The sequence below is a fragment of the Cyanistes caeruleus genome, chromosome 5 (genome assembly GCF_971803275.1).
Source record: "Cyanistes caeruleus chromosome 5, bCyaCae1.hap1.1, whole genome shotgun sequence".
Taxonomy (NCBI): Eukaryota; Metazoa; Chordata; class Aves; order Passeriformes; family Paridae; genus Cyanistes; species Cyanistes caeruleus.
The window spans coordinates 39,416,636-39,443,482 of record NC_141705.1 but is presented as its reverse complement, the minus strand read 5'-3'; the positions used below and the strand labels follow the sequence as shown (position 1 = coordinate 39,443,482).

At 38.9% G+C, this 26,847-nt stretch overlaps 1 protein-coding gene across 1 annotated transcript; it reads right to left on the bottom strand.

The window, feature by feature from the left end:
* Window positions 1–935: 935 nt before the first annotated feature.
* Window positions 936–25,587, bottom strand: NAF1 (nuclear assembly factor 1 ribonucleoprotein). The gene is made up of 8 exons (XM_086890383.1): window positions 19,223–25,587; window positions 17,450–17,582; window positions 15,514–15,607; window positions 12,390–12,472; window positions 11,305–11,465; window positions 7,697–7,748; window positions 4,169–4,274; window positions 936–1,656 (listed from the first exon to the last, which is right to left on the bottom strand). Exons 1-8 carry the CDS (start codon window positions 19,909–19,911, stop codon window positions 1,223–1,225), a joined length of 1,752 nt encoding a protein of 583 aa, XP_086746509.1. The 5' UTR covers window positions 19,912–25,587; the 3' UTR covers window positions 936–1,222.
* Between the last annotated feature and the right edge of the window lie 1,260 nt (window positions 25,588–26,847).

Genomic DNA, 26,847 nt, shown 5'->3' with positions numbered 1-26,847 from the left:
GACTGGAGATTCCACCATCTCTCCAAGCAATCTAAGGCAGCAGGGGCTCCCCTGATTGCCACACCACTTGTCACAATTTTCCTGTAAGAAATCTTTTTGTCCTTTTGCTGTTCACCTTCAAGATGAGTTCACCCCTTCCTGCTGCTGACTCTTGTCTAAATTAAAGGCTAGCAAAAGTACTGCTTTTGTTTATAAATTTAAGAGGAATGTTGTCAAATGTGCAATTACATTTTCCATTTCCCATATTATCAGCCACGATATTTATACAGTCCCATAGTTTACCACATCCACACATCTATTTGTAAATTTAAGCCCCTTGAAAAATCGTAGCATTTCTTCCCCTAAAAGCCTCTTTTCCTCAAGTCTCTCCGCTCCATCCCATGCCTTAACTTTTCTCTTCCAAGCAGTCCATGAAGAAATGCCCCAAAAAGGGGGAATAACTAAAAATATTACAGAAGTGACAGAGCTCTATTGCAGCTTTCCAGGCTGAATGTGAAAATAGATCAACAGGAGTCAGAAATAAAGATATTTTCAACTACAAGGAAATACTCTTATTTCCTCTACTTTCTCTACTAGAAAATACTTAACATTTGACCAACCACAGCCCAAAGCCTAGAAATCAGACAAGTGCACACAAAACCAGTATTATTATTATTAGTCTTTTAGCTAATATGGAATTAGTAAAGTATTGAAAGCTGGATAGTGGTTTATGCCTTATATATAGTGGAAAACCTAGCTCAAAATATAGAGGACAGATTTTCAGGTCCCATGTAGGTTTCAAAATTTGCAGAAATTGAGAAAAATGTTTTAGCATAGCAATATACCGCCATTCTAAAAATATGAGAATATTGTCTATGTGAAATTACTCTCTTTGCTACTTAACAGTAGTTATATAACCTCTTACATTTATTACAAAATAGATTTCCACCACTACATACCAGTGTCCAAAAGGCTTTTATTTATCATCTTTAAGTAGCAGATACTATAAAAATAAACCATTACTTAATATTCAGTTACTTTTATCATATAAATTTCTTTTTGGAAACAGGTAACATATACAGAAAAAAATAATTTTCTACAGATGTCCCACAAAGCACAAAACTCTGCATTTGTTCTACTGCTGCAGTAAAAGAAACCATCTCCAGAATAAGGGAATGCAGTCCTGGCAGGCTGTTCTTTCCTCCTGTAAACTGCAGGGCTCTACATGGACACACATGGAATCTTAGTAAGGCCTGAACTGAGGAGAGTGGCAGTCTGGAGGAGGTGGCGGCGGTGGTGGTGGCGGTGGTGGTGGTGGCAGTGACAGAAATGAGTAGGATGAATTGTACATGTTTGGGCCTGTCCACATCATATTCATGTTTGAAGGTGGAGGGTGGAATTGATACCCATCACTGACATAACCAAAATCTGGAGGAGGAAAGGCATACTGTTGCATCATTGGATATTCTTTTCTATAAGGTGGTGGAAACACTGGTGATTCCTGGTATATCCTCCTGTCTGAAGAGTACAGCTGTGGTGGTCTTACTTGGGGCCTGAAAAACCCTCGAGGGCCTGATGGAGGAGGACACACATCCCTGAAGAACCCTCTGCCGTGGTATCCTCTTGCGTAACTTGAAGCAGGCTGTTGCACTGACTGATGAAATTCTTTATTCTCACCTAAAGAATAAGCAAATATAAGAAACCCACATACACACAGCTGTGATATTATTTTGGAAAGATCAAGTTTAGTCTTCACAAATCTTTCAAGGTGAAGTCAAGGAAATCTAAAAACAAATCTTATCAAGAAATAATACTGGCAAGTAGTACATGAAGAATAAAATAATACCAGCAAACCTACTGTTTAGTAATTAATCTTGATTGATTGGAGTAATACAAAAAGGATGATCCTGAGAGTTGCAAATTTAGTCTTTAAAAAAGAAATTTCATCTTCTTTCCCTACAGACTTTCCATTTGTCTAAATGTGTCAGGAACACACGAATTTTGTGTATTATCTGTATTTTGGAAGCTTTTGAAACAAGATTAAAAACAACACATTTTTAAACTAAAGATAAATCAACACAGCATTACACTGAAGGGGTATCCAGCCTTCAGTTCCAAATTGGTATAACAGCATAGACACAGGACACAAGAAATTATTCAAGCTCAAATTAATAAAATTAACTTACTCTATCAGAAGAAGGACAATCTGTACCTCTAGCCAATTCACTTTCAGCATTCATCTTTCAAAGACAAATTTTTCCCTGTACAGCTCACTCTAAGCATATATTTAATGTTCATAGCAAATATACTGCCCCTTTATATAAATATCATAGGAGTTTTAATGGGATTAGAACTATAAAACGAAAAGTACTAAAATGCTGAAGATGCTCCAAAGAGCTGTTAAGAGATTCAAAAAGCTGCAGAACTTAAACCATCAGAAGGATTTTATGGCTGGGAGCAACAAGGTATTCAGGAATATAACAACGCATAAAATCACTGAAATTTAAAAACCCGTGTGAATCTCATCCTTGGCATTAGACTCCATGGCTTTTCAAAGCTGAAAATGTTTTTAAGTCTGGAAAGGTAGTTGGGATGCCAGAATGCCTACTCATTTTCATGGGGGATTAAGAGTTAAGATTCCTTTGGTACAACCAGGCCTCTTGCAAGCATTTAAGTAAAGTATTGAGTATTTTTGTTCATTCTTTCAAATACTGTAACAAACAATTTTAATATGCTCATGTAAACTTTCATCTGAGACCAACCTTGTTCCTCTATTTGTGACGTATCATTGCTGTTGAATTCTACAACCAAAACTGCACACCAATTTGTGCCATGTTATTTACAATAAAAAAAACCCAAAACCACAGCAAATCAAAATCTATCTGGCTTGACAGAGTGCAGCAGTTCCTCCTGTTGTGTTCTCAGTTATGGAACATAATTCAGTAACAGCTTCAGGAAGCCCTAGGCAAAGGCAGGCCTGCAATAAGCTGGCAGGAAAAGGATGTGGTGGAAAACACACATATGCTAGATTAACAGAAACCAGGAGAAAATAACCATCATTAATGAAGAGAAAGTACAGCACAATTCAGATCTATCTCTTAAGGGAAAAAAAACCTGTCAAAACCATAGGGCAAAAGCCAGTCAAAGAAAGACCGTGGCTTTATTTGACTGATATAAGGGAGGACTGTACTGTACAAGAAATATTAAAGGACAGCTATTGATCTCCCACAGATCAAGAGAAAAGGGTTTCAAGCAGGGCACAATGTCTACCAGCTTTACAAAGGAAGAGCAGCAAACTCATGGGAGTCTGAGAAATTTAGTGGGGGAAGCACCATGCTGCAGATAGCTGAAGCAATCTGCTAAGTAAGCAGCAGAAGAGGGTAAGGGATGATAGTCATATTTAAAGGGAGAGGTATAAAAAACATGCAGCCAAAGCAGACCAGTGAGAACAGAAAACAAGGGATGCAGTATGAATTATTCAACCAAAATCGCAATCAAAAATCAAAGATTTGTCAGTAAAGAGGCACGAGAGAAGAGAAAATCTGGTTATGGTAAACAGAGCACAGCTGCAAGCATGCACCTGGAGGAGATACAACAGCAGAAGAAAGGAGAGTAAAGAAAGCTATTCATATTAAGAAAATCTATATACAGCTTCGTTCATCCAATGGCTGCATTAGGTAAACAGAGAGGTTCTCAGCAGGCTACACCATTTAGAGTTATTTAGAAGAAATGAGGAAAAGCTTCCTTTTAGACAGAGGAATAAATTCTCCATCTAAGACCTGTCTCTCCTCCCTTGAATGCCAAAGAAGTGGGTTTCCAAAAATTGCATATGGCCTTCCTCTGTCTTCTCCCAGCACTCAAAGGCTTTAGCTGAACTCCATCCAAATGGTGGCATCTGTTCAGAATCCTCACTGTGTGTCACCCAACACTGTTCTAAGAGCCTTTGACTCTCCTCTGACAACTGCTCTGCTGCTGTGTCACTTCCCTTCCACAGGGTTTCCATTTCAAGAGAATACAACTTTATTTTTCTTCTAAAATAATAAATACAGAATGTAGCCACAAATTCAAACAAATTTGAAAAGTACAGAATTACTATTAACTGTATAAAAACTCAATTACTAAGATAGTTATAAAAGGCCATTACAAACTTAGAGTAACACACAAAAGCATTGACATAGCATTCACTCACTTGATGGAAGTGTTTCTGATCTGACTTTCTTTCTTCCTTGACTGTGAGGCTTCTTTTTCTTCTGTTTTGCCTCCTTTTCTTTCTCATCATCACTGAACTCCAAAACCTGGTTTAAACAAAAATCAGATGGCTTTCAGCACAAGAAAAAAGTTAACACTCCAAAAATTTATCATAACACAATTGATGCATGACTCAGTATCCTTTCTAATTTTCCTGAAAAGAGCAACTCTGTCATCCTCTGACCCCAAGAACAAAGCTAGAAGAGATTGTATTAGTGGCTCTACAAATAAGCTGGGCTAGTTAAGAGCCTGCCAAAAAAGGAATGCCTACCATATAACTAAAAGCAGCAAGTAAGAAAGGCCTACCATGGATTAATTAGTACAAAAATGAAGCCTCACACATCAAAAAGAAGTGACTCCAACAACTGCATACAGTTTACTACAGGGGCTGCCCAGAAATCAGCTGCAATCTGAGGTCTTGTAAAGGGTCTGGCTGTAAGAGACAATTTCAAGCATCAATAGCATAAAATTTAATCTGCACCCCTGTAAACAGCTATTACCTTCACAGCAAAAACTACTTTCTATCAGCTCATCAGCTGTGACAGCTTGGGACAGCATGGTATAAACTCTAACTGCTAGAAATAACCAAAGATTATTCTAATTGAGGATTACAAGATATTAGACGTGTTTTTTTCCAAAACAGAGCACACAGACAGATCACACAGTCAGAAGACTGCACACTCGTGTCATCACTGACTTTTTTCAAGCTTCCTTTGTTCCTTTCTTTAGTGAGGTACAGCAAACTTAAATGAAGAAAAATATTTAAGAAAAAAATCTTTGGAAAAGGCAATGGATCTGTATCTGCAGATCTGACTGCCTGTACTTGGCCAATAAAATTTCATGAGTTCCTACAAACTGAAATTACATATCTAGTTTATCTCCTGGACAACTTTTAAAACATGACTAAAAAACAGAAGAGCTCACAATTAGCCAATAAGCCCATTTGGTATCATCATCACGAGAAAACTGCTAAATTAAAGCTAGTTAAGACTAGTCAGAAGTCTCTAAGTTTTTCAATGCTCTATGGGTAACATACCTACAGTCCAATCCTTATACAACATTTCTAATTCTCAAATTATGATTCTCTGTGAGATTATGTCTACAAGAAAGGAAGGCAATTTACAGCCAGAACTGACAGTCAAGAATTATTTTAGAGAAGTTAGTACCACACAGCTCAGTTTCATTTACAGGAAACAAAATCAGTATTTCAAAATGCATCATCTTCACTCACTACGGTGGAAAAAGCAACATTCCAAGTTGAGAGACTGATACACCATTACAGGACCTATCTTTGAGCACAATAAAGATCATGTCACAACATCTCTCCTTCAAGCCAGAATAACCATCCTGGGATAAGGACTGTGAATGCAAAATTTAACAATGTCTCTAATAGCATCCTTCTGTACAAGTTGTCCAGCAGTGGGATGGGCAAGTTCATGGTGCAATGGGTGAAGAACTGCCTGAAGGGTGTAGTTCTTCAGGGCTCAGTTCCAGGGAGAGTTCTGTTCAATGTATTTATCAATGATCTGGATGCAGCATTTAAAAGCACCATGAGCAAGTCTGCTGATGATACCAAACTGCCATCGACTCTCTTGAGGGACAGGAGGCCTTGCAGAAGGATCTAGACAGTTTGAGGCCCCGAAGAGTGATTAATGGGATGAAATCTAATGAGCCCAAATGCTGCACACCTAGGATGAAGTAACACCAGGCTCAAGTCTAAACTGAGAGAGGAGTGGCTGGAGAGCAGCTCTGCCAAGACAAATCCAGGGGTGCTGGTCAGCAGCAGCTCAGTGTGGGTCAGCAGGGGCTGCCCTGGGACCCAGAGGGCAAAACCCCATCCTGGGGTGCATCAAGCTCAGCACGAGCAGACAACCAACAGAGGTGACTGTCCTGCTGCATTCAGCCTTGGGGGGCCTCACCCTGAGTGCTCTGTGCAGTTCTGGGCCCCACATGTCAAGAACACCAAAGTCCTTGGCTATGCTGCATCCAGAGGAGAGAAACAAAGCTGGTGAAGCACTGTAAGGCATGTCCTGTGAAAAGCACACAAGGATTCTGGACTTGCCTCATATGGTGGAAAGGAGGCTGAGACAACCTCACTGCTCTCTATAGCTTCCTAACAAAGGGGAGGGAGAGGTGATGATCTCTTCTACGTGCTATGCAGTAATAGGATGAGTAGGAAGGTCCGAAACTGTACCAGGGAGGTTCAGACTGGAAATAAAGAATTTCTTTACTGAGATGGTGGTCAAACAGTGGAAGAGACTTCTTCAAGAGGTGGCTGAAACCCAGAGCCTGTCAGTATTTCAGAGACATTTGGACAATGCTTTTCACAACATGCTTCAGCTTATGCTTCAGCATCAGCCCTGAACTTGCCGGTCCTGACTGCTGTAGGTTTCTTCCAACTGAAACAGTCTATTCCATCCTAAAAATCAGTCAGAACACTGGAGAAACAAAACCAAACACCACCACCCCAAAAAGAAAAACCCCCAAGCCCCACAAAATACACCTTTTCTACCAAATTATAGAGTGAGAAGCATATATTACATAGCATAGAATTATGCTAAAAAGGCAAGCATTTGGAAGACTGAAAACAAGCACACAGATCTCTTTAGAATAATATGGTAGACATAAGGCTTGTAGTAGTTTCATCTACTTTGGATAAGGTATGCTTAAAGTAGGAATTGCAAGGAAAAGTGACTCAACTGCTGTGACGTAAAACAAATCTCAATAAAATGACCAGCCTTGTGATTCTTACTGAATACTCACAAAATGCATAGCTGAAGTGGAGTTAAAGACCATTAAGAGAAAGTCACTGAAGAAGTATTTACAGATCCTATAGCAAATGATGTCAATGGTCACAGGGAGCTCCTCATTCTACATAACTCTGCATGTCAGCCTTTTTTGCGGAAGAAGCCAGTCTCCTCTCATGGAACTACTGTTTTATAACAGCAAACTGTAGAGAAAGCTTACTAAGACATTCAAAGGATGCAACAGAGATGTCAAGGTAATTCTGAAGAGCAGACAGCTTAAATGTCCAAGTAGTAAGTTTGCAGAGTACTAGTAAGCCTTCAAAAACAAACAATTGCTTGTGGCCAATTGAAAACAAAGCTGCAGTGAAAGAATGACAGGGACAAAATCTGCCTCACAGAAGCAAAATTATTAGGGAAGGTAAAAGCACTGCAACCCTAAGTTAAATATTCAGGTTGTCAAATACGTTCTTGAAGGAGTAGAGGAACTGAAGATACACATCTTGCTAACTGCGAAAAGCAAGCAGAGAGACAGGTAGTACTGCCTACATTCACTATGAGACCTCTCCAAGAAAAGCATGATCCTTTCCTTCAATGAAGGGGTACATTCAATTCTTGTCTCCATAAAAAGATATCTTGCTAATTAGCTGCTCTGCACAGAATTTTTTCCACAAATGACTTGTGTAATCAAAAACAATAAACAAAAAAAAAAACCCAATAGTTACTTCAGGTGGTGGTTCTTGGTCGTTCTTCCAAGATGCATCTGAACCTTTTTCCCTAAAAGAAAAAACAGACAACAAAAACACAAATTAGACAATCCGATAAAGGAAAGCTAGAACACGATAAAGTCTCCTAGAACACGAGCTTCCTCTTTTCAAAGAGTTACTTGGTTTTTAATATTGTTCAAAAGCAAACAGTAATGTTAAGATCAATTCAGGGCTTCACTACACTTGAAAAATCTAGTTTAATACTAAGTTTTGGTCAATATTCTCAAAACAAATCCTTTAGAACCTTAATTGATTTGAACCTGAACTGAGGTAGTTCACTGCAACTTTCTTATGCTGTTGACTACAATCACAAGCATTCTTATTCTTCTGGTTTCAGGACATGTATCTTCAGTTAAAAAGAACAATGAACTCATTCAGTAGAGCACAGGCTTCCAGTATAACTACAGCAAAGTAAATTCCAAATCCTAAAACCTCAGCACTTGGCTTACAATCTTATTGAGACAGTGTTAGTTAGATGACTAGGTTTCACCTTTTATTTTGTTGTAAATATAAAATCAAATTGCAAGGCAAAAGACATTTAAAGAAGCAAAACCTCAATCTTCTTGCCTGACAAGCACCAAAATAAATTTGGATTAGTCTAATTTATTTAATTCACTGTGAAGTCCTTCACTAAAAATCAAGTAATTTCTTTGATTAGCAAAGAATTTGTGAAATAGATTTAAATTACACTGCCAGTAGTCTGTTGAAGGTTTTTTTCAGGTTGCTCTCAAATTTTATGTGTTTTGGTCTGAAACATCAACATACAAGCCTTATCTATGTAAAAAAACTGTATAAAACAGTGCAATACTGAAAATACTTACTTGTAAAATGGAATGACAGAGTTAAAAAACATCAGTATGTCAGTGTGAAATGCCTTCAGCTGGTACTCTAATAACCAAGAGTCTTTTATGTATTCAACAAGGCAGCAAGAATCAAGTAGCAGTAACTACAAAAAACTATAAAACCTGGATTCAGAGGTCGTTAGTGACACCCATAAGAGCACTGGTAAGTCATCTGGAGGTACATAGTGCCTCAATCCCTAACCATAAAACTTCTACATGTCCTTTTGAGATTATGAGGTAAAGAGGAAGGCAAAGAAGACATTTTAAAGCTCAATTAGAAGAAAACATTACAAAGAGCAACATACGATAAGGACTATATAAAAGTAATTTCTCAGCTGCAGAAAGCTTTTTATTATTATGAACTGAACTGTTTCTTCCCTTCATCTTGTTATTCTGCAGCAACACATGCCTTCCAGAAATACCAGAGCACACAAGAACCCCTAAGACCTGTGGTCATTCAGCAATACGTAACATCACTGACTGCAAGCTTTAAATCTTTCAAAGTCAGGCAGCTTATCTCCCTCTCCCAAAGCAGCCTTCCTCATTTCAGCAAACAAAAACCGCTTTTCATGCTCCCAAATATTTAATATCTTCTGCAAAGAACAATATAGTAATTCTTTGATTTGTGAAGTCATACTGCAAGATCTTGAAGTCTAACAAAAGGTAATTCAGAGGAATCATGAAAATACATGAGCTTTTTTAGAACCGGGTTTCAGGCAATACAACACAAGCCTATCTTTAGCAACAAATTACTTTGCATTCAGAAAGTTTTGCACTACACTTTCACTTATTTTTCTATAAAGTGTAAGGCTTATTCAAAGCACTGCAACTTTGTACAATGTAAGCAGATTGCATTTCAGATTTCAGAAAAAGCTTTAAACTCAGTGTTTCTTCCAGATCTTAATCTTGATTCCTTTCATTTTCAAAGAACCATCACAGTTTTGAACAGCAGTTTTAAAACTTTAACCCTGTAATACTCTACAATCTGGTCTGCACATAGTCAAACTAAAAAAAAAATGCAGAAAATAAAAATTATTGGTTATCAAATTTGCTATCTACTAATGTCCAAAAGTCTTCTAGTGGATCATTGACCAAAGCTTGACTTTTCTACAAACCATTCACATAGCATTAAGGTTTCTTCATGTAGCATTACAGCATAAGTCAGAAATGAGAAATTCTAAATCCATTTGTAACAAAACGTATTTACTGAGAAAGCAGCTTCAACTGATAGCACCAAATGCCTCACACAAGCTTAAGAAACTGTACTGCCAAGACCCAGAAATAAAATACTGTTTCAATGTGCTATAACTTAAGTCACACTACTCATCCTAATTGAGACAAGAAGCAATGTCTGAAGCATGTTCAGCTGTGCTGGTAAGCCATGGAAGCCTGAAGTATCTAGCCTAGGTTTCAGTTACCACCTATGATAGTGAAGTACTACCAAATGAAAAATGGTTCCTCAAACTATTTCCAAAGCATGAAACAAAGTAAAACACAAGTCTCCCATCTCAGATGCTGAGTACAGCACACGGTTATTGATGCAACAAGCAGATGATTAAAGTCTGTGCACTTACTGTGCTAAGCAACAAAGTTTAATAGCGCAAATCAAAGACCAGCTGGCATCAAAATGCTGCAGAAAAACAAACAAGCAGCAGAGCAAGCAAGTGATCTATTTTGGTCCTTACTGAAGGGAAGAAAATATGCTTGTTGCTTGCACAGAAATGAGGAAGTTAAAAAGAAATAATAAAAAAAAGGACTCCTGCAGGTCTAACTACACTTTTGACTAAAGAAAAGAACTATTCAGTATGAATAGTGGCACAGCTGTAATGAATGCAGACAATTAAGCAACCCCTGAGAACTAATCCTAATAAACAGAAACTAAGTCACTTGTATAACAAAAGATATCTAACCTATAGTTATTTCAGATGATTGCTCATCAATAATTAGAACATTAGTATCTAGCTGTCATTTATTACGTTTTATTTCTTAGTCTGTGTCTTTGAGTAGATTTCCCTCTAAATGGCATCAAGTACTACTTATTTATGCATGCTACTTTCCTCAGACTGGGATACACAAACACTACTGAGAAGTTTCTGAACATCATACTAGCATTGTCACTCAAATCCCTCTCCTCTTGCAAATTTAGAGGGTAATTTTTATCTAGAATTGTCATCCTCCAACTGCGTATAAGATTTATTGATAATTACATTTCAATTCCAGCCTTGTAATAAGAAATAAAAATAGTAAATTAATACAGACTTGTTCAGAATGCAAACAAGTTTATTATCAGTTCTGAAACTATACAAGAATCTAAAGAACAACAAAATCTGGAAAGTTCAGCTTGAAAAATTGTCTTTTTTTTATACTCGTGTATATGAGTGCCAGAGGGCGTGGAGAAGTATCAATGAACTTTTCTGGATGTGGTATTTTAGTTAGCAGCACAAAAAGCAAGCAAGCTTAGTATATTAAGCAGAATAAGAAGCTAAACTTTAGTAATTACGGCACTTTAAAAGCTCACAGTTTACAATTACTTTTTACTGTTCTCCAAGGCAAAATAGTACAGGGCCTTATTATTACAACATAGTTGAGACTATCTAAAGGAAATATGAAGTTTAGTGTTAAGCTTAGTACTATAATTTCTCACTGAAGACTCAACTTCAATCCAACATTTTTAGCTATATAAAAAAACAATTATAACCAGATTAGAAAAGAAATCAGACTTACTGTTTTAGTTTCTCTGCAAATATATACTGGGTGAAGTCCTTAACTGATGGAGCAAAATACATGCTATCTTGCACATTAATACCTCTCTCTTTGATATGCTCAGAGCTGTTAAATCTCATCACATAAAAAGGATGTGAAACAGGACCAAATATCTCAAATATCTGAAAGGAATAAAATTAAAATGTTTAAATACACTGCAAGTAAATTACTAGAGGCTAATTTCATTGTAGACAATGATATTTAAGAAGACAGACATATTTTCAAAATGCAGCATCGAAAGTTCCTTTCACACTTTAGCTTTATTACCAAATTTTGTTTGACAATATATTTCTCCAACTACTGTTTGTTGTTATATGGAAAAGTAAGTTCTCACATGCTTCATATTCCTTCCTTTTGTCAAATCTCTATTTTACTGTGTCTGTTATGCTTTCAAGTCTCGTAACACTTAGAACAATCTCCTGATCATTTTTTTCCTCAAAGTTCATCTTAACGAGATGTCTTCATAGCAGTTACCACTTGTTCCCCAGTTTCATGGAGAGCAGAGAATTTTTCCATGTTTTACAGAACATATGTAATTCAGGCTAAATTTATTCTGTAAAACATTTAGCATTCAAAGATATTTCAGTAGTTACCATTGTGGATGATGGCTTCCCTTCTACAAAAAATTCAATGCAACAACCCTCTCAGCAAACATTCCTCACTGGCCTTAAATCAGAACAGCACAGAAGAAAACATACCCCATTTTTTGTAATATTTCACTCTAACCACTTCCTCTATCTAGCAGTAAAAGAGTACACAGCCTATTACTCCAAAACATCATACATCTGAAAGCAATCTGTTCCTCTCCACAAGCACTCTCATCAAACACTAGAAACTCAGCAGATATTGTAATTCTGTAAGGATGCAATTAATAGGAATTCTTGCAATTAAAAAACAGATGAATACAGCAAGAGTCAAAGGCAAAGAAAAACTATCTATCAAGGAAACATTATCTTTCATTTAGTCGACTTCAACTCTACTTTCTGGAGTGCTAAAGAATACTTCCAATTTTATACCAGAATAACAAGTTTTTAATTTACACACACCTTTCCTGCTACTTGCCGATCTTCTTTAAAAATTATGCTTTCCTCATTTATCGGAGGTAGGCCCTTCAGTGATTCGATTATTACTAAAATGGAAAGAAAAAATTAAATTAGAATTTTGTATTTCAACAGCATGTAGTTAATTGCAGTAAAACTTAAAGCACACCACTACTCATCTACTTAAGTTTGCAGAGCTGCAACCAAGTATTCTTGCACCTACATAAAAGTACTTAGAATCACACACACCCTCTCCAATGATATACAAATGCTAATACTTACATTGCTTACAAAGTTATTGTTCTCTGGGGTAATGAGAGAAAGGCCTAAGAATCACACCAGAACACAAAAGCTGCCTGGCAGTTCAGTCACAGTAGCAACTGATGGCATTTATATACGCATATACACAATCTCTTATACATTTTGCAATTTAATGCCATAGAAATCTCACATTTGGGCCTAATGATGATTAAACTTCTCTACCTGTAAAACAACAGAATGCTCAATTAAGCATTCTCAATGCCTTCCATCAGCAAATAAAGCCACTCAAGTACACAGTGTCATTCATACTCCAACAAAAGCTCAAGATCATCATTGCTAAACTTACATTAAAGGACTTTCAGCAATCAACATGTCACCAAACTAAACATTACTGCTACTACTGCAATCTGCAAAAACCTTAACATGCCAAACAAAGGTATGACAATTCTACAGGCTTAAGAGTTCACTGGATTTCAAGAGAACTTTTGAAATCAATTTCTTTTGTGCCTACCTTTAAGATAAAATATACAGTGAAAGTACACAATGCGTTGTTCAAACCTCATGAGAAATATACCTTAGTAAAAAAAAAAGACAAAAACCCCCAAACATCTGAACAAAAAAATAAAAAAAAAACTGACAAAAAACAACACATAAAAACTCTCAGATAATGTTCTCAACTTGATTCACCACATGTAGCCCCCAGCCTGCAGTAGGCTAAGGAAAATATATTCTGAGAATGTACAATGCACCAGTCCCATGAAACTTAGGAGAAATATTACCACCTCCAGTCTATTTGACTTAGAGCTTCCCCTACCCCAACGCAGCCTAAATTACCAGCTTCTGCTCTTGCAGGCAAAAAGTACAGCCCCAGGGAAAGTTTCTCATATACACCCAAGCTGTTTACTTTCCAGGCCCCAACCCACACAGTGATTTTTTTCTCTTCTCTTTAAGTACCTTGAAGCAAAACACAGCAGAAGTTTTGTTAAATTCTGATACACTGAGCAGAACTTCACAGAAAGTACTGACATTTTTCTTTTAGCTACTGCACAGCAAGCATGAACCTACACTGTTCTGGCCTCAAATGTACCTCACAGGATGAAATATCCACTTTTAAGTATCACTCACTCACTGCAGACTGATGAACTTAGAAGCTTGCTACAGAGAACAGCAGAAATTCTGAGGGACATCAAAGGGACAGAAAAAGAATACTGATTGTTGTATCAGAATAGTATTTGTGGCTTCCAAATGAGGAATCAACTCCTCTCAGACGAGATGTAAACTGCTGTACAGAGGTATCAATTTGCTTAAAAATCAAAACACAATCCCCAATTAGGTGCCTAATACAGCCACAAGTCAACTGAAATTGAGGCCTGTTTTCAGAAGAGCTGAAAGAAACTTTCCAAAAGAAACTAAAATGTGGAGAAGGAGAAGTCATAAAGCAAGGTAGTAAAAGCAAAAAAATAATCACAGATGTCCTGGGGGTTTATGCCATTCATGCAGTTTTATTTCATTATGATTATTAGCTTGTCTTTAACTTTCAGCAACAAATCTAATTCAACACCTTATACATGTGCATTACATAAAGTAGGACGCAGCCTGAAGAATCCACCTACCAGTAAAGTGGTATTTGAAAAGATTATACTCCCCACTGAGGATTAGAATTTAGGATGGTTTTCAAAACTGCAGTCTTTAAAACAGTTTTGTTTATACCTTCATATTTTAAACCAAAAATAAGAGTAACAGTAGATATTATTTAGCTTTTTTTTTTTAAACTTGTTTTAAAATAACTACCATTTTAGCTGAAGGCAGCCTTCTTGAAGACCCCATTATAATCAATAAGCAAGAAAGGGCAAAGTAGAAAGGAACCAGATTACTGCCTTCCACACCCTCAACCCTGATTCCTGCAAATGAATGAAATTAAATCTCACCCCAATAAAATAATGTAGAGGAATTGCTTGTATTACCTGAAGTCTTTTAAAAAAGAAAAATTAATAGAAAAAATATTCACTTTATTTTGTACTACATTCAATATAAATGCTTTAACTTCAAAATTGAACTTAAGTTAAATTGCCTGGAATGCATATCAAGCAGAATGGAACACTTGAAATAGCTTAAATACAACCATACTGTGGATATTTTAGTAACATGAGCTTCAGCAAAACTTTGATTTCACTTACCAAATACTGAAGGTCCCACATAGATCCAAAACGATCCCTCAATCTCTATGCCTGCAGTTAAGCTTACATCCATTCTATATCTCAATCCCATTAAGCTTACCCTCTACCTATAAATCATGTTAGTCACAGCATCCTCTGACTGCTGACATGGACAACTTTCATTTGCTCACGGTGCCAGAAGTGGAACGAATAAAGATACAAATAAATAAATGAACTTGCACTGTTGAAGAAACACTTTTTCCTGTCCTCATATATTAACAAGCAAGCGCTCAGGACTGCATTGTACTTCATCTGTGCTTTTAGTTATACAGATCTTATATATTCAGGGATTATTCAAAAAGATCACTTGCAAGTGGAAGGTTTTCTTAAAATACTTAAAATACAATAACTGCGGCCAGCATCAATATAAAAACTATAATACACAGTAGAAGAAAAAAAGGGTTTTAATTAATGTTTAATTAAACACAGAAGTTAGAAAATACATGCATGGAAGCCAAATAAAAGGAACACAAATAAAGGAACATTCAACACAAATGTCATCTATTAGTCCAAATTCTAATTCAGCACCCTGTTACTCCCAGAAACACGATGCTGCAGGACTGACACTTCGAAGGAACTGCTAAGAACACAATTCATGCAGAGATACACAGAAATTACAGTAATTGAAAACAAAGCAAATGTATCTTGCCTACCTAGCTGCTCAACGATGCTGGAAACTGTCCCAAAGAGCTTCAGCTCAACATCATCTGGAAGAATTATTGATAAGTCTTCAACAGGAGGCAATTTCTGCAAACATCAAGTCAATGTTTAGAATGTAATATCACACGAAGGCACTTACCACTTTGTCACTGCAGAAATTTGACAGTTTGTAAAAATCCCTTGGCATTTTTAAGTTTTGATTTTCTAAAAATCTGGTTTCATCTGCCTCTTTCAGAATCATCCTAAATGAACTCATCTTGGGGGACCACCACTTTTGAGGACATCTCTCCTAAAGAGACACTATTCTACATATTTCCATCACAACTCAGTAATTAATCAGAAATCAAAAAATAAGACCACTTGCAATAACATTCCATGCATGCTAGAAGAAAAATATACACAGCAAGAGGTAATAGAACATAAAATACACCGGATGTGTATCATCTGATTTAACAAAATGGAGTCTGTCCATTTATATCATGACTTGGATCATTACAGAAGATGTAAACATTGCAACAACCTATACAAAGAAAATTTTTATTAGCTGGAAGTTGCATTTGGTACAAGAGGACAACTAGAGATCAGAAAGAACTCAAAAAGCCAAACTTCAGATACAAAAATGAGTACTATACAATATTCAAATTAGGTTTTTTTTCCTCAAATATAAGGCTCAGAATCTACTATCAAAGACTGATTATCAAGTTTATCATCTACCTCCAATTTACTCATAAACTGATATTTCCATGTATATACTATGCTGCTGGGAATTCAGTAAAGGCTTTATTAAACACAAGGCAACTAGAATAAGCATCATCTTCAAATTCAACACCCTGTGAATTCTGAGAGTTCAAATCTTAGCACTGAACTGCACTTTTAAAGGCCACAACTAGAAATAAAATCCCACACAAACAGAAGAATCTTATCCTGGTTTATCAACACATCACCTGATAATCTTCAGTCTAACAAAAGTGTTTGGCAAAGGCTTAGATACCAACACAAAGATCAAAAAGGCCAAGACTTTCCCAAATGTTATACCATTAAATGCAAACCTGAATTCAGGTAAAAACACCACATCCTTCTACCGGCCCGTGATTTTTCCAATATTAAATCAAGTTCACTGCTAAGACTTAACTAAGTCACTTTTGTAAGAGCAATTCAAAGGCCAAAGACCAGCAGGAAGGCAAAATTCTGAGCCTGTATCTGAAAAGGGCACCTTCTGCCACACTAGACAGTATGTGTCAATCCTTGCTTCAAAGCAAGAGGTTTCTAAAACATTTCCACTAACATTCTTTAATATGTATACCTGAAAAACATAACCTTCTGTGTTATTAACTGTGGTGGGTTTCACTGCAGAAAAGTCAATTTTCTTCAGAGTGGCTGTTATGAGGTTGCATTTTGGATCTGTGCTGGAAACATTACTGATAACAGAGATGTTTTTATTATTGCTGAGTGGGACTTACACAGACCCAAGGCCTTTTCTGCCTCTCATGCCACCCCATCAGTGAGGAGATGCAAAAGGAGTTGGGAGGGGCACAGCCAGAACAGGTGACCTGCACAGACCAAAGGAACATTCCATACCAGGTAACATCATGCTCAGCATACAAAGCTGGGTGAAAAAGGAGAACAAGGGACATTTGGAGTGATGGTGTTTGCATGCCCAAGCAATGCTTACACATGATGGAGCCCAGCTTTCCTGGGGATGGCAGAACACCTGCCTGCCCATGCAAAGTGATAAATTAATTTCTGGGTTTGCTTTGCTTCTGCAGGTGGCTTTTGCTTTACCTACTAAACTGTGTCTAGCTCAGCCTTGGAGCTTCTCTTTTACTGTTCTGATTCTAGCCCCATCTTGACACAGGAGGACTGAGTTAAAATATAAATTTTTAGCTGGGTTAGTAGGAAAGGGTTTTAAAAATACCACATTGTACTTACATCAATAGGCAACTCATCCTTTGTCCTAATACAGGGTGCTCTATTATCCTTCTCATTTAGACGATCATCTTCTTCTGATACTGCTGAAGATGACGAGGAGAGTGTAGTTGATGAACTATCTGAATCTGTATCACTGAATAAAAAAAACAAACATGGGAGTTACAATACTGCCTTCTCAGTCACTGTTCTTGTAAAATCCCAACACTAGCTGAGTGAAAGTTAAGAAAATACTTAATCCAAGCAATGCATCTTGCACAATGAAGGATGAAAAAATTCTAATTTTTGCAAATAGAAGTGATTAGTTCCATAATTTATGTCCTGTCCAAATCCCCCAGTAAATATTCTCACAGAGTAACTCAATATTTCTCACTAACACTTGTAAGAGATGTTTACTGTCATGTTCAAGTGAAGAGTGAAGTAAGGAACTAGTCCCTACTCATGTTAACATGCTCACTTTAGCTAAGGTCTAAATCCTTCAAGGGCTGGTGGAAGAAAAAAATGTGGAGCAACTGATCCTAGTAACTGAAAAACCACAATACAAACCTTACACAAGAACTACACTGAGATAAGCAAACTTATGCAAAATAGCCTTTCTTTCCTGAATAAAAAAACAAAAAAAAATAACCCAAACACTCCTTTCTAGATTTTTGTAATATCACACAGTCTCCTTCCTAAGTAAATGGATGGCTTTCTATTGCTCCTTTCATTATTCCAACAAATGTTCATTGTAAGGACAAGAATTAAGAGCACCTCTCCAAATGAACTGTTTGATAAAGTCAAACGTGGACTTCTTGGAACAACATCAATACACCAGAAAGAAAAAAAAAATAAAAAATCAAGACTAAAAGGCCAACCAGTGGAAGGAGTTAAACAAAACAAAAGGAAGACTGAGATACAAGACAGATAATTTAGTTGAAGTTATTAAAATTTCATATTTAGGATTCATCAACACAACAGATTTTTGAAGTAAAAAACACTAGACACAGGGGAAGCCCCTGGAAGTCAGGAATTCCACTCTCCATCACTTTATGATAGTCAAGGAAAACTCTGAACCAACAAAAGTACTTCTGAAGTCAAACTTTAATCAGTTATCCATTAACGAAGCTTTGTATCTTTAAGAGGAGATTGTTAAGTTTTATTTTAGTCTCCTCTAGTCAGGAGAAGCACATGGCCATCTTGCTGCACCAGCCGGATAAGAAAACACAAGACTTACTGCAACAACCAAAGTGTGCAGACTTCTAATACCGCAACAGAGCCCACATTTAACCAGTTACCTGTCACCAACTATACTGAACATCAAAGCACAGATGCAGCAAGTAAAAGACGGAACCTCTTACTAAAAAAAAAAAAAAAAAAGAAGTTGAGAATGAGCTTTTTCACTGAGATACCAATATCCTACACTCATACACTCAGGATTTTCAGCAGTAATTCCGCGGGTGTCCTGCCCCAAGAGCTGCAAGCGCATTGTGTGAGGACCAGTCAAGCCGGTGGGGTGGCCCAACAGGCTCTCCAGGCCGCAACCACCAAACTCATGCTTTCGTTAAATCCTACACCCCTACAGGCACCGCTATGGAGACCTAATTTAACAGACTCCAGGCAAAATGTAACTGAAAATTACACCTTTGACGGGAAGGAGCAAGCTCCAGAGGGTGAAACACCGGGGCGGGAGGAGGCGGCGGCCAGGCACACCGGGCTCTCGGCCGCTCAGCCACAGCGCCCCGAGGCCCCGGCGACCAAGGGGCGACCCGGGGGGAGCGCCGGGGCCGAACCCACCTGTCCGAGTCCGACGAGGGCAGGGCGGCAGCGATCGCGCCGGGCCAAGCGGGCGGCGGCGAGCGGCGCGGTCCCACGGCTGGGGACAGAGGGACCTGGGCTTCCCCACCGCTCTCCGTAGGGCCCGGCACCTTCTCCTGCTCGGCCACCAGCCGCCCGTCCAGCACCTTCTCCTGCTCGGCCTCCGGCTGCCCGTCCAGCACCTTCTCCTGCTCGACCACCAGCCGCCCGTCCAGCACCTTCTCCTGCTCGGCCACCAGCCGCCCGTCCAGCACCTTCTCCTGCTCGGCCACCAGCCGCCCGTCCAGCACCCCCTCCTCCTCCTCCTCGGCCACCAGCTGCCCGTCCGGCATGACGAGTTTCTCGTGCTCGGCCGCCCGCTGCCCGTCCGGCACCTTGTCGAGCTCAGCCACCAGCTGTCCGTCCAGCACCTTTTCCCGCTCGGCCGTCCGCTGTCCCCCCGGCCGCACGCCCATGCTCTGCAGCAGCTTCACCACCTCCTCTTGCTCCTCCATTCCCGCGCCACGCGACCCCCGGCCCCGCCCCCGGAACGTCACTTCCGGTCGCCCCGAGCCGCCCCCGGGCGCGTGCGCCGAAAGGCGGCGGGAGGGGCTATGGCGGGGGAGGGTCCGGCCATGGAGGGTGAGGGGCCGGCGCGGCGCCCCGGCTGCTTCAGGTGGTGTAAACATCGCACCCGGGCTCGGTGTCTGTGGCGCCCGCTTGGAACACAAATCTAAAGCTCACGGCTGCTGTTACTGAGGACCTGCTGGGAGAGATTAGTTTTTCTGTTTTATAAATGTGCTGACAGCGCGCAGAATCATGTAATTAAAATTAACAATAATAAAAAGAAAAGGCTGTATAATATCAAATTACTATACTGATAGTAATTTGTAGTACTCTGGCGTAGTGACCCCATAATGATACTGACTGTATAATAATGCCAGGCTCTCCTAAACAGAAATGTTTATTTATGTTCTGGGATCACCATATATACTTAGGGTTTTGGAGCTTGAGGGTTTTTGTGGTGTGTGTCAGACACAGCTCGGTGGTGTGGGGGGAGCACTCTCGGCATCCCGGGATCTGGTTATGTGTGGTGTCCCTGGCCCGTAGGGGAGAACAGACTCCAGCTCACCCTGACCACCCTCTGTGTGACTGGTGTCACACAGATAAAGCTTTTCCTCACGAAGGTAACATAGCAGGAAAAGCACTGTGTTTTCTCTTAAACACAATGATGTGCCAAAGACTCGGTGTCGGAGGTCACTGTTAGGGTGACAAGTCCCTTTAACCCAGCCTCCATTTAACCATTGCTCCTGGGCCAATGCTATGTGTCCCTGACCACATCACACTATCTTGGACAGGATTCCAAATGGTCTTCCTTACCAGGCAACGGAGTATAGGCCTGAGGAGGATAGAGAAAAATAGATAAATACTTGAAAAAGTTGCATGTGATAATTCTGGAAGTGCCAGAGAGGACTGGTACTTGAGTATCTGATAAGAGCAGAGAATGATATGTTTTCCATGTAATAACCTTCCCCTCCAGCTCTGAGAGAACTCTGTGCCCCACAGCTCAAATGGCACCCAAAAAAATTTTATTCTTGTCCAGAACATCCAGGCTAGACTGAACCCACTGACACAAGAGTGCTTCACTAGTACCCCACATGGGCTGAAGGGAGCATCTGAAAGCAGAAGATTAATTTCCTGATAGTTCCACTCTCCAGTATGACACAGCAGATGCAACCAGCAGAATTTTATTTAGTAGGAAAGTCATACGTGCCCAAATTTGTATATAGTTTAATTCATCAGTACTTTATTCACTTGCCTACAATTATGTATAGGTCAAACAGAACAGGTACATTATGGACATTTGATAGTTTTGCACTGTCATAAGCAAGGAGCCTGTATAGGCTGTATGTGTAAACAGCAGCAGTAAACTCTCACTGCACAATTACTCAAAACACCTAGGGTAGGAATCATCTCTACCTTCATTGGGATCCTAAGATGAGTGTACCTGGGAAGCATGTTCTGAACATTACTGACCTGTACTGCAAGCTCTTTAACAAAAGAGATCTTTAGAAAATCATGCAATTAAATGTCAACAACAATTAGTTGTCAATTGCTTGGAGATTAAATATTGAACAACTATAAAACAATAGCAACTGTAAAAAGGCTTTCTATTGGATCTCATTGACAAATATATTTTAATCCCTAAGGAAGTGACAGAAATTAAATATATATCCAATTAAACAATGAATAGAGGCAGAATCCTGCTAAAATCCAATCTGCAAAACCAGGTTTCATTTAAAACTAAGCAAGGACAGTTTATTATTAGTCTGGGGTTTTTTTTGTGGTTTTTTTTTAATTTATTCATTTATTTTGTCAGATGTATCTAAAATAGACAATAATGCAAGATGTGTGGGTTCATGTGAAAACGTTGAACAGTGTGACTGGAAGGGAATAATTTCCCCAAAGCAGACAAAGCCCTTGTATTAGCCAAAACCTTTCCTAATAAATGGTAAAATAATTAATGCCATTATGTAGGATGAAAATAGTTGAATGAAAATTAATTTTGTTTGCTAAGCACACATCTTTTATAAATGTAAAGAGATACTCAGGTCTCTATATGTTGCATTTATGTAAGTAAAATACTTCAGCTGTCTTATGAACTATGTCTTTCCTGCTTTTTAAAGTATTTTAGTAAGTGTTTTATAGCTTTACTCTGGCACATAGATTGTGTTATGACAGTTTCTTCTGTGTTTGTGCAGAACTGGCAGCATCTTTCAAACAAAAAAGATACTTTATTTTATCTGAATGCTGCCGCTTAGCCCTTAACATGTAAGATAGTATTGCTCTTAGAATGAGGATATTGAAAGGCTTGATGCAGAGTAAACATCGTCATCCACTCAGCGAAGGCGTGCAGTAAATAATCTGCAACGTAACAGGATGATCAGAGATGTTCTAGGAAAAGAAACATTTCAGAGATGAGCACTTGAATCACAGTAGTTCCAACGCATGTTTTCAAGGTCTGAAATGTCACTGCTGGGACTGGAATCTGACGTCATCTGTCAAGGCTGGGATAAAAGGTACTGTGAGCCCTGTTTTCTGCTGCCAAGTCTTTGATGAAGCTCTCTGGAGGTGCTGTTTCCTACATTTATTTCTTCATCCTTGCTGCTAAGACAGGTGTGCATAATTGTTCCCATCACACTTTTAAAGCTAAAGTGATGGCACTCAAACTATTATTACAATGTTTTATTGAATTTCTTTGGATGCAATAAAGGAGTCTGTTGAAAAAAATAATAGTTTCATCATGATACCTCTCCTGGACTTGAATGTGGAAAATAGGATGGAGATTTCAGTGTGCTGCTTACTATGTCTTGTACGAATAAGAAAGGAAGTCATGTTTATGTATTTTAAATATGAAAGGAAACACCATTTACAGAGATGTTTATAATTTATATATTTTATGCTTCTATATTCTAATGACTATATACATGACTATATACAGTGATATCACTTTATCCCACTAAAATGGGAGGAACTCCCATAGAGTCCCTCATAGTCAGAGAGGTCCTGCAGACAGACACAGACAAACTAAGAGGGCTGGGCAATCACCAAGTGTATGAAGTTTAAGAAACACTACTTTTGGATTCTGCACCTGGGATGGGAAAACCCTTGTATGTACGTACAGACTGGGGAGCAAGAGGCTGGAAGGCAGCACCGTGGAAAGGGATTTAGTGGTCTGGGTTGATGGCAAGCTGAACATGAGTCATTGTGCCCTGGCAGCTGGGAGGGCCAAGCGTATCCTGGGGGCATCAGGCACAGCATGGCCAGCTGGGCAAGGGAGGGGATTGTTCTGCTCTGCTCTGCTCTGCTCTGCTCTGCTCTGCTCTGCTCTGCTCTGCTCTGCTCTGCGGTGGCCTCACCTGGAGTGCTGGGGGCAGTTTTGGGTGCCACAATATAGGAAGGATATAAAGCAACTGGAGCGCATCCAAAGGAGGGCAGCGAAGGTGGTGGACAGTCTGGAGGTGAAGCTGTATGAGGAGCAGCTGATGTCACTTGGTCTGAGCCTGGAGAAGCCTGAGAGGGGACCTCATAATGGTTTACAGCTTCCTCACAAGCAGAAGGCAGAGGAGCAGGTACTGATCTCTTCTCTCTGGTGATCAGTGACAGCACCCAAGGGAATGGCATGGGGCTGTGTTGGGGCAGGTTTAGGTTGGATTTTAGGTTTGGAAGAGATTCCTCACCCCGAGGGTGGCTGGGCACTGGAACAAGCTCCTCAGGGAAGTGGTCACAGCACCAGCCTGGCAGAGTTTAAGAAGCATTTAGACAATGGTCTCGGGCACAGGTGTGACTCTTGGGGATGCCCTGTGCAGGGCCAGGAGTTGGATTTGATGAAGTTTGTGGGTTCCTTCCAACTTGGGTTGTTTTGTGATTCTGTGAGATTCTAGAGTGGCATAGAGGAGGAAAGGGAGTTGTACCACCCCAGTAGGGAAACCATGAGCTTAAATTTGAAACAGTTTTGAAGCTACTGCTCCGATCCCAGAGCCTTTTTTTTTTTCACACTTTGGCTAATATATTAGAGGCTTAAGTATTCATGGTCAGGAGCAGTGGCAGGGAAAGGAAATCAGATCAACAGAATTTTCTGTATCCCTGTTGCTAGTCACATTTCATTCCACCCCGATGAATCAATATTGTAGCTTGCACAGCTGAGATATCTAGTACAGAAATGAGATTAAAATAGCTACAGTACAGAATGTTTTACTCATTTCAAAGCTTTAAAGTATTGTACAGAGTTAAATTATACAAATTTCTTAGTTCTTTCTTCATATAAAGAGTTCTGCAGCTTATAACTAGATGGAAAGAAAAAAAAATAGAACTTCTAAGGAAATTATTTTTCCCAAAAATACATTTTTAAATATGGAAAAAACATACAATTTTATTTATCAGTAACAGCCAGTAATCTTCCCATTGCTGACTTTCCATGACTGAGCTGCCCATAGCCAATTTCAACAGTCACATTCCAAATCCCTTCACAGAACAAAGGACGAGTTCACTTCCACTTATTCTAAGAATTTGTACAGTTCATTTATCAATGACATCTGATTATCATTGGAGTCTACTGCATTCTTTTTCTACTTTGTTTCAGTCAATATTTTGAATTATACAAATATAACCATAATTTGAATAGTTACAAAACCAACTGGATCCAAGCTGCATCTATAAATGTGATTTATTCTGATATGTATAAACAGCTCAGAAATTTCAACTGTCTGCATAGTCAGTGTATTGGAGTTTGTAGGGATTCACATTTGGAGAGAATAACTCAAGTGAATTTGAGTGTGGCTCCCCTGTAATGACCTCTATATAAGAAACAGAAAAAGTTTCAGTGAACTGAGTTTTTATCTGATCATTATGGTTCAGGCATGTCTTCCACAAGCTTTTGTGTAGCTCTCAGAGGACTTCACCAAGTCCTGAGCCTGGAAGACCTCTCTTTCTGTCCTGACATACACTCTTAACAAATCCATCTCATCTTCTCTGCACTGCCTAGCATTCTTTCCATGCTTGCAGTAATGTTTGGGTAGACAGGCACTCATTAAAGTGTCAATATATGACAGACATCGAGCATGAAATCAGTGAACAAATTAAAGATTGTAATTTTTAATCCACTTTTGTCATAATTGAATCTAAAATATTTCTCGCTTTATTCAGATGTTTTGCTGTAGATTTCTGCACACTTCACATCTCAGACTGTATTTTTTATGTTGTATTTGGATAATTTCAGTGCAGCATAAACTGGCACTGCCAGTAAAACAGGAGGTTTTACTCTTTCTTCCAGTTCTCATTTTCTGTCTCTTCCATTGTGCCAGCATTTCTGTCCTTGCAGACATGAGAAAAACTGAAAGTTTTACCTCCTCATACTCATGAGGAAGAATTAGTTGGTTTGGGTTGGATTTTTTTTTTTTTTTTTGTGAAAGATAAGTGTTAAGAAACAGAATAACAGAAGAATGAAAAATACTAAAAAGTCCCTTTGAAACAAAAACTGGTTTGCATGGAAAACCATAAGCAGGCACTTCTTTGGAGTTTTGGAGTTTGAAGAAAATAGCCAATAGGATAAGAAGATGATACAGGAGATGAGCAGGTGAGAACATTGTGATCTAGATTTGTTGAATGGCTTTTGGGAAATCATTATGTCCTCAAGAATTTTATGTATGCTCATTTGGCCTTCATATTGCATTTGGTACTCAGGGAGTTCCTTCCACAAAATACACAGGTTTCATCTTTCCATTGCATTCAGACTGAATCACAGAGAATTAATTAAGCTTTTGGCTTAATTATAATTCTCTATACTCTCAAAAAATCAAGCAAGAAAAAAAGTACCCCTAAAACTTGCAAGAAATAAAAATGCTACAGGAAATGCAAGCATGTCTGCCTAGCAAAAATAGCTACTGAAAGAACATTGCCTTGGTGCTCAACTCTTGTTACTGATTCTTCACTGATAACTAATATCTGTATCATGCTGTCCCTCATGAGAGCTGCAAGTCAGTTCCAAACCTCGCAAGTAAAACTGTGTCTGTAGAAAAAGGTAGTTTGAAAACCTGTCTGATTAAATATTATCTTATTCTTGAGAGAAATTACAGTACCTATGAGCTCAATGTTTTCAGACAAAATGGAAAATCTTGTAGATGGAATCTTCTCATAACATCACAAATAAGGCACAAACACAGTTGAAATCACTTACTCAGCGATTATTCTGAAAAAGTCATCAGAAAAAGCAAGAACATTTCACACCACATACACAAGTTGTACCCAAAGTGCCAAAATTATCTAAAGAAAGTGGAAAGAGAAGGTAAATACAGTTTTTTTTTTATATATATATATATATATATATATATATATATATATATATATATATATATATATATATATATATATATATATATATATTGCACGGGACTTTTCTAAATTCTTTGCCTCTGCTTTTTCTCCTACATTCCAGTTTAGTGTTCAGGGAATTAGTGTCTTGTGCTGCCCCTCCATCTGTACCAGGAGTTCCCTTCCCTTCCCTTCCCTTCCCTTCCCTTCCCTTCCCTTCCCTTCCCTTCCCTTCCCTTCCCTTCCCTTCCCTTCCCTTCCCTTCCCTTCCCTTCCCTTCCCTTCCCTTCCCTTCCCTTCCCTTCCCTTCCCTTCCCTTCCCTTCCCTTCCCTTCCCTTCCCTTCCCTTCCCTTCCCTTCCCTTCCCTTCCCTTCCCTTCCCTTCCCTTCCCTTCCCTTCCCTTCCCTTCCCTTCCCTTCCCTTCCCTTCCCTTCCCTTCCCTTCCCTTCCCTTCCCTTCCCTTCCCTTCCCTTCCCTTCCCTTCCCTTCCCTTCCTCTGCCTTTGATACTTCTTGGCTCAAATGAGGATGGACATACATGGACATGGACAAACTTTATATGAAAACTTTGTTTTATCTATTGTCACAAGAGATCTGGAAAGCAATAAGGTGGTAAAATTTGCTAACCTCTACACAAATGACAGTATTAAACATAAGGCTGACTGTGAAGAATTGCAGATGAACATTGAAAGATTGAATAGTTGGATAATAGAAGGCAGGAAAATTTCAGAAACAAAATTTATAAAATCAAACAC

Bases quoted from the DNA above. Each gene is read 5' to 3' on its own strand.
- NAF1 (XM_086890383.1), bottom strand. From the start codon at position 19,911: ATGTTTACACCACCTGAAGCAGCCGGGGCGCCGCGCCGGCCCCTCACC. The intron at 12,473-15,513 runs GTAGGCAAGATA...TTTCCATTTTAG, and splicing joins CAGCATCGTTGAGCAGCTAG to TAATAATCGAATCACTGAAG. The intron at 11,466-12,389 runs GTGTGTGTAAAT...TATTCCTTTCAG, and splicing joins ATCGGCAAGTAGCAGGAAAG to ATATTTGAGATATTTGGTCC.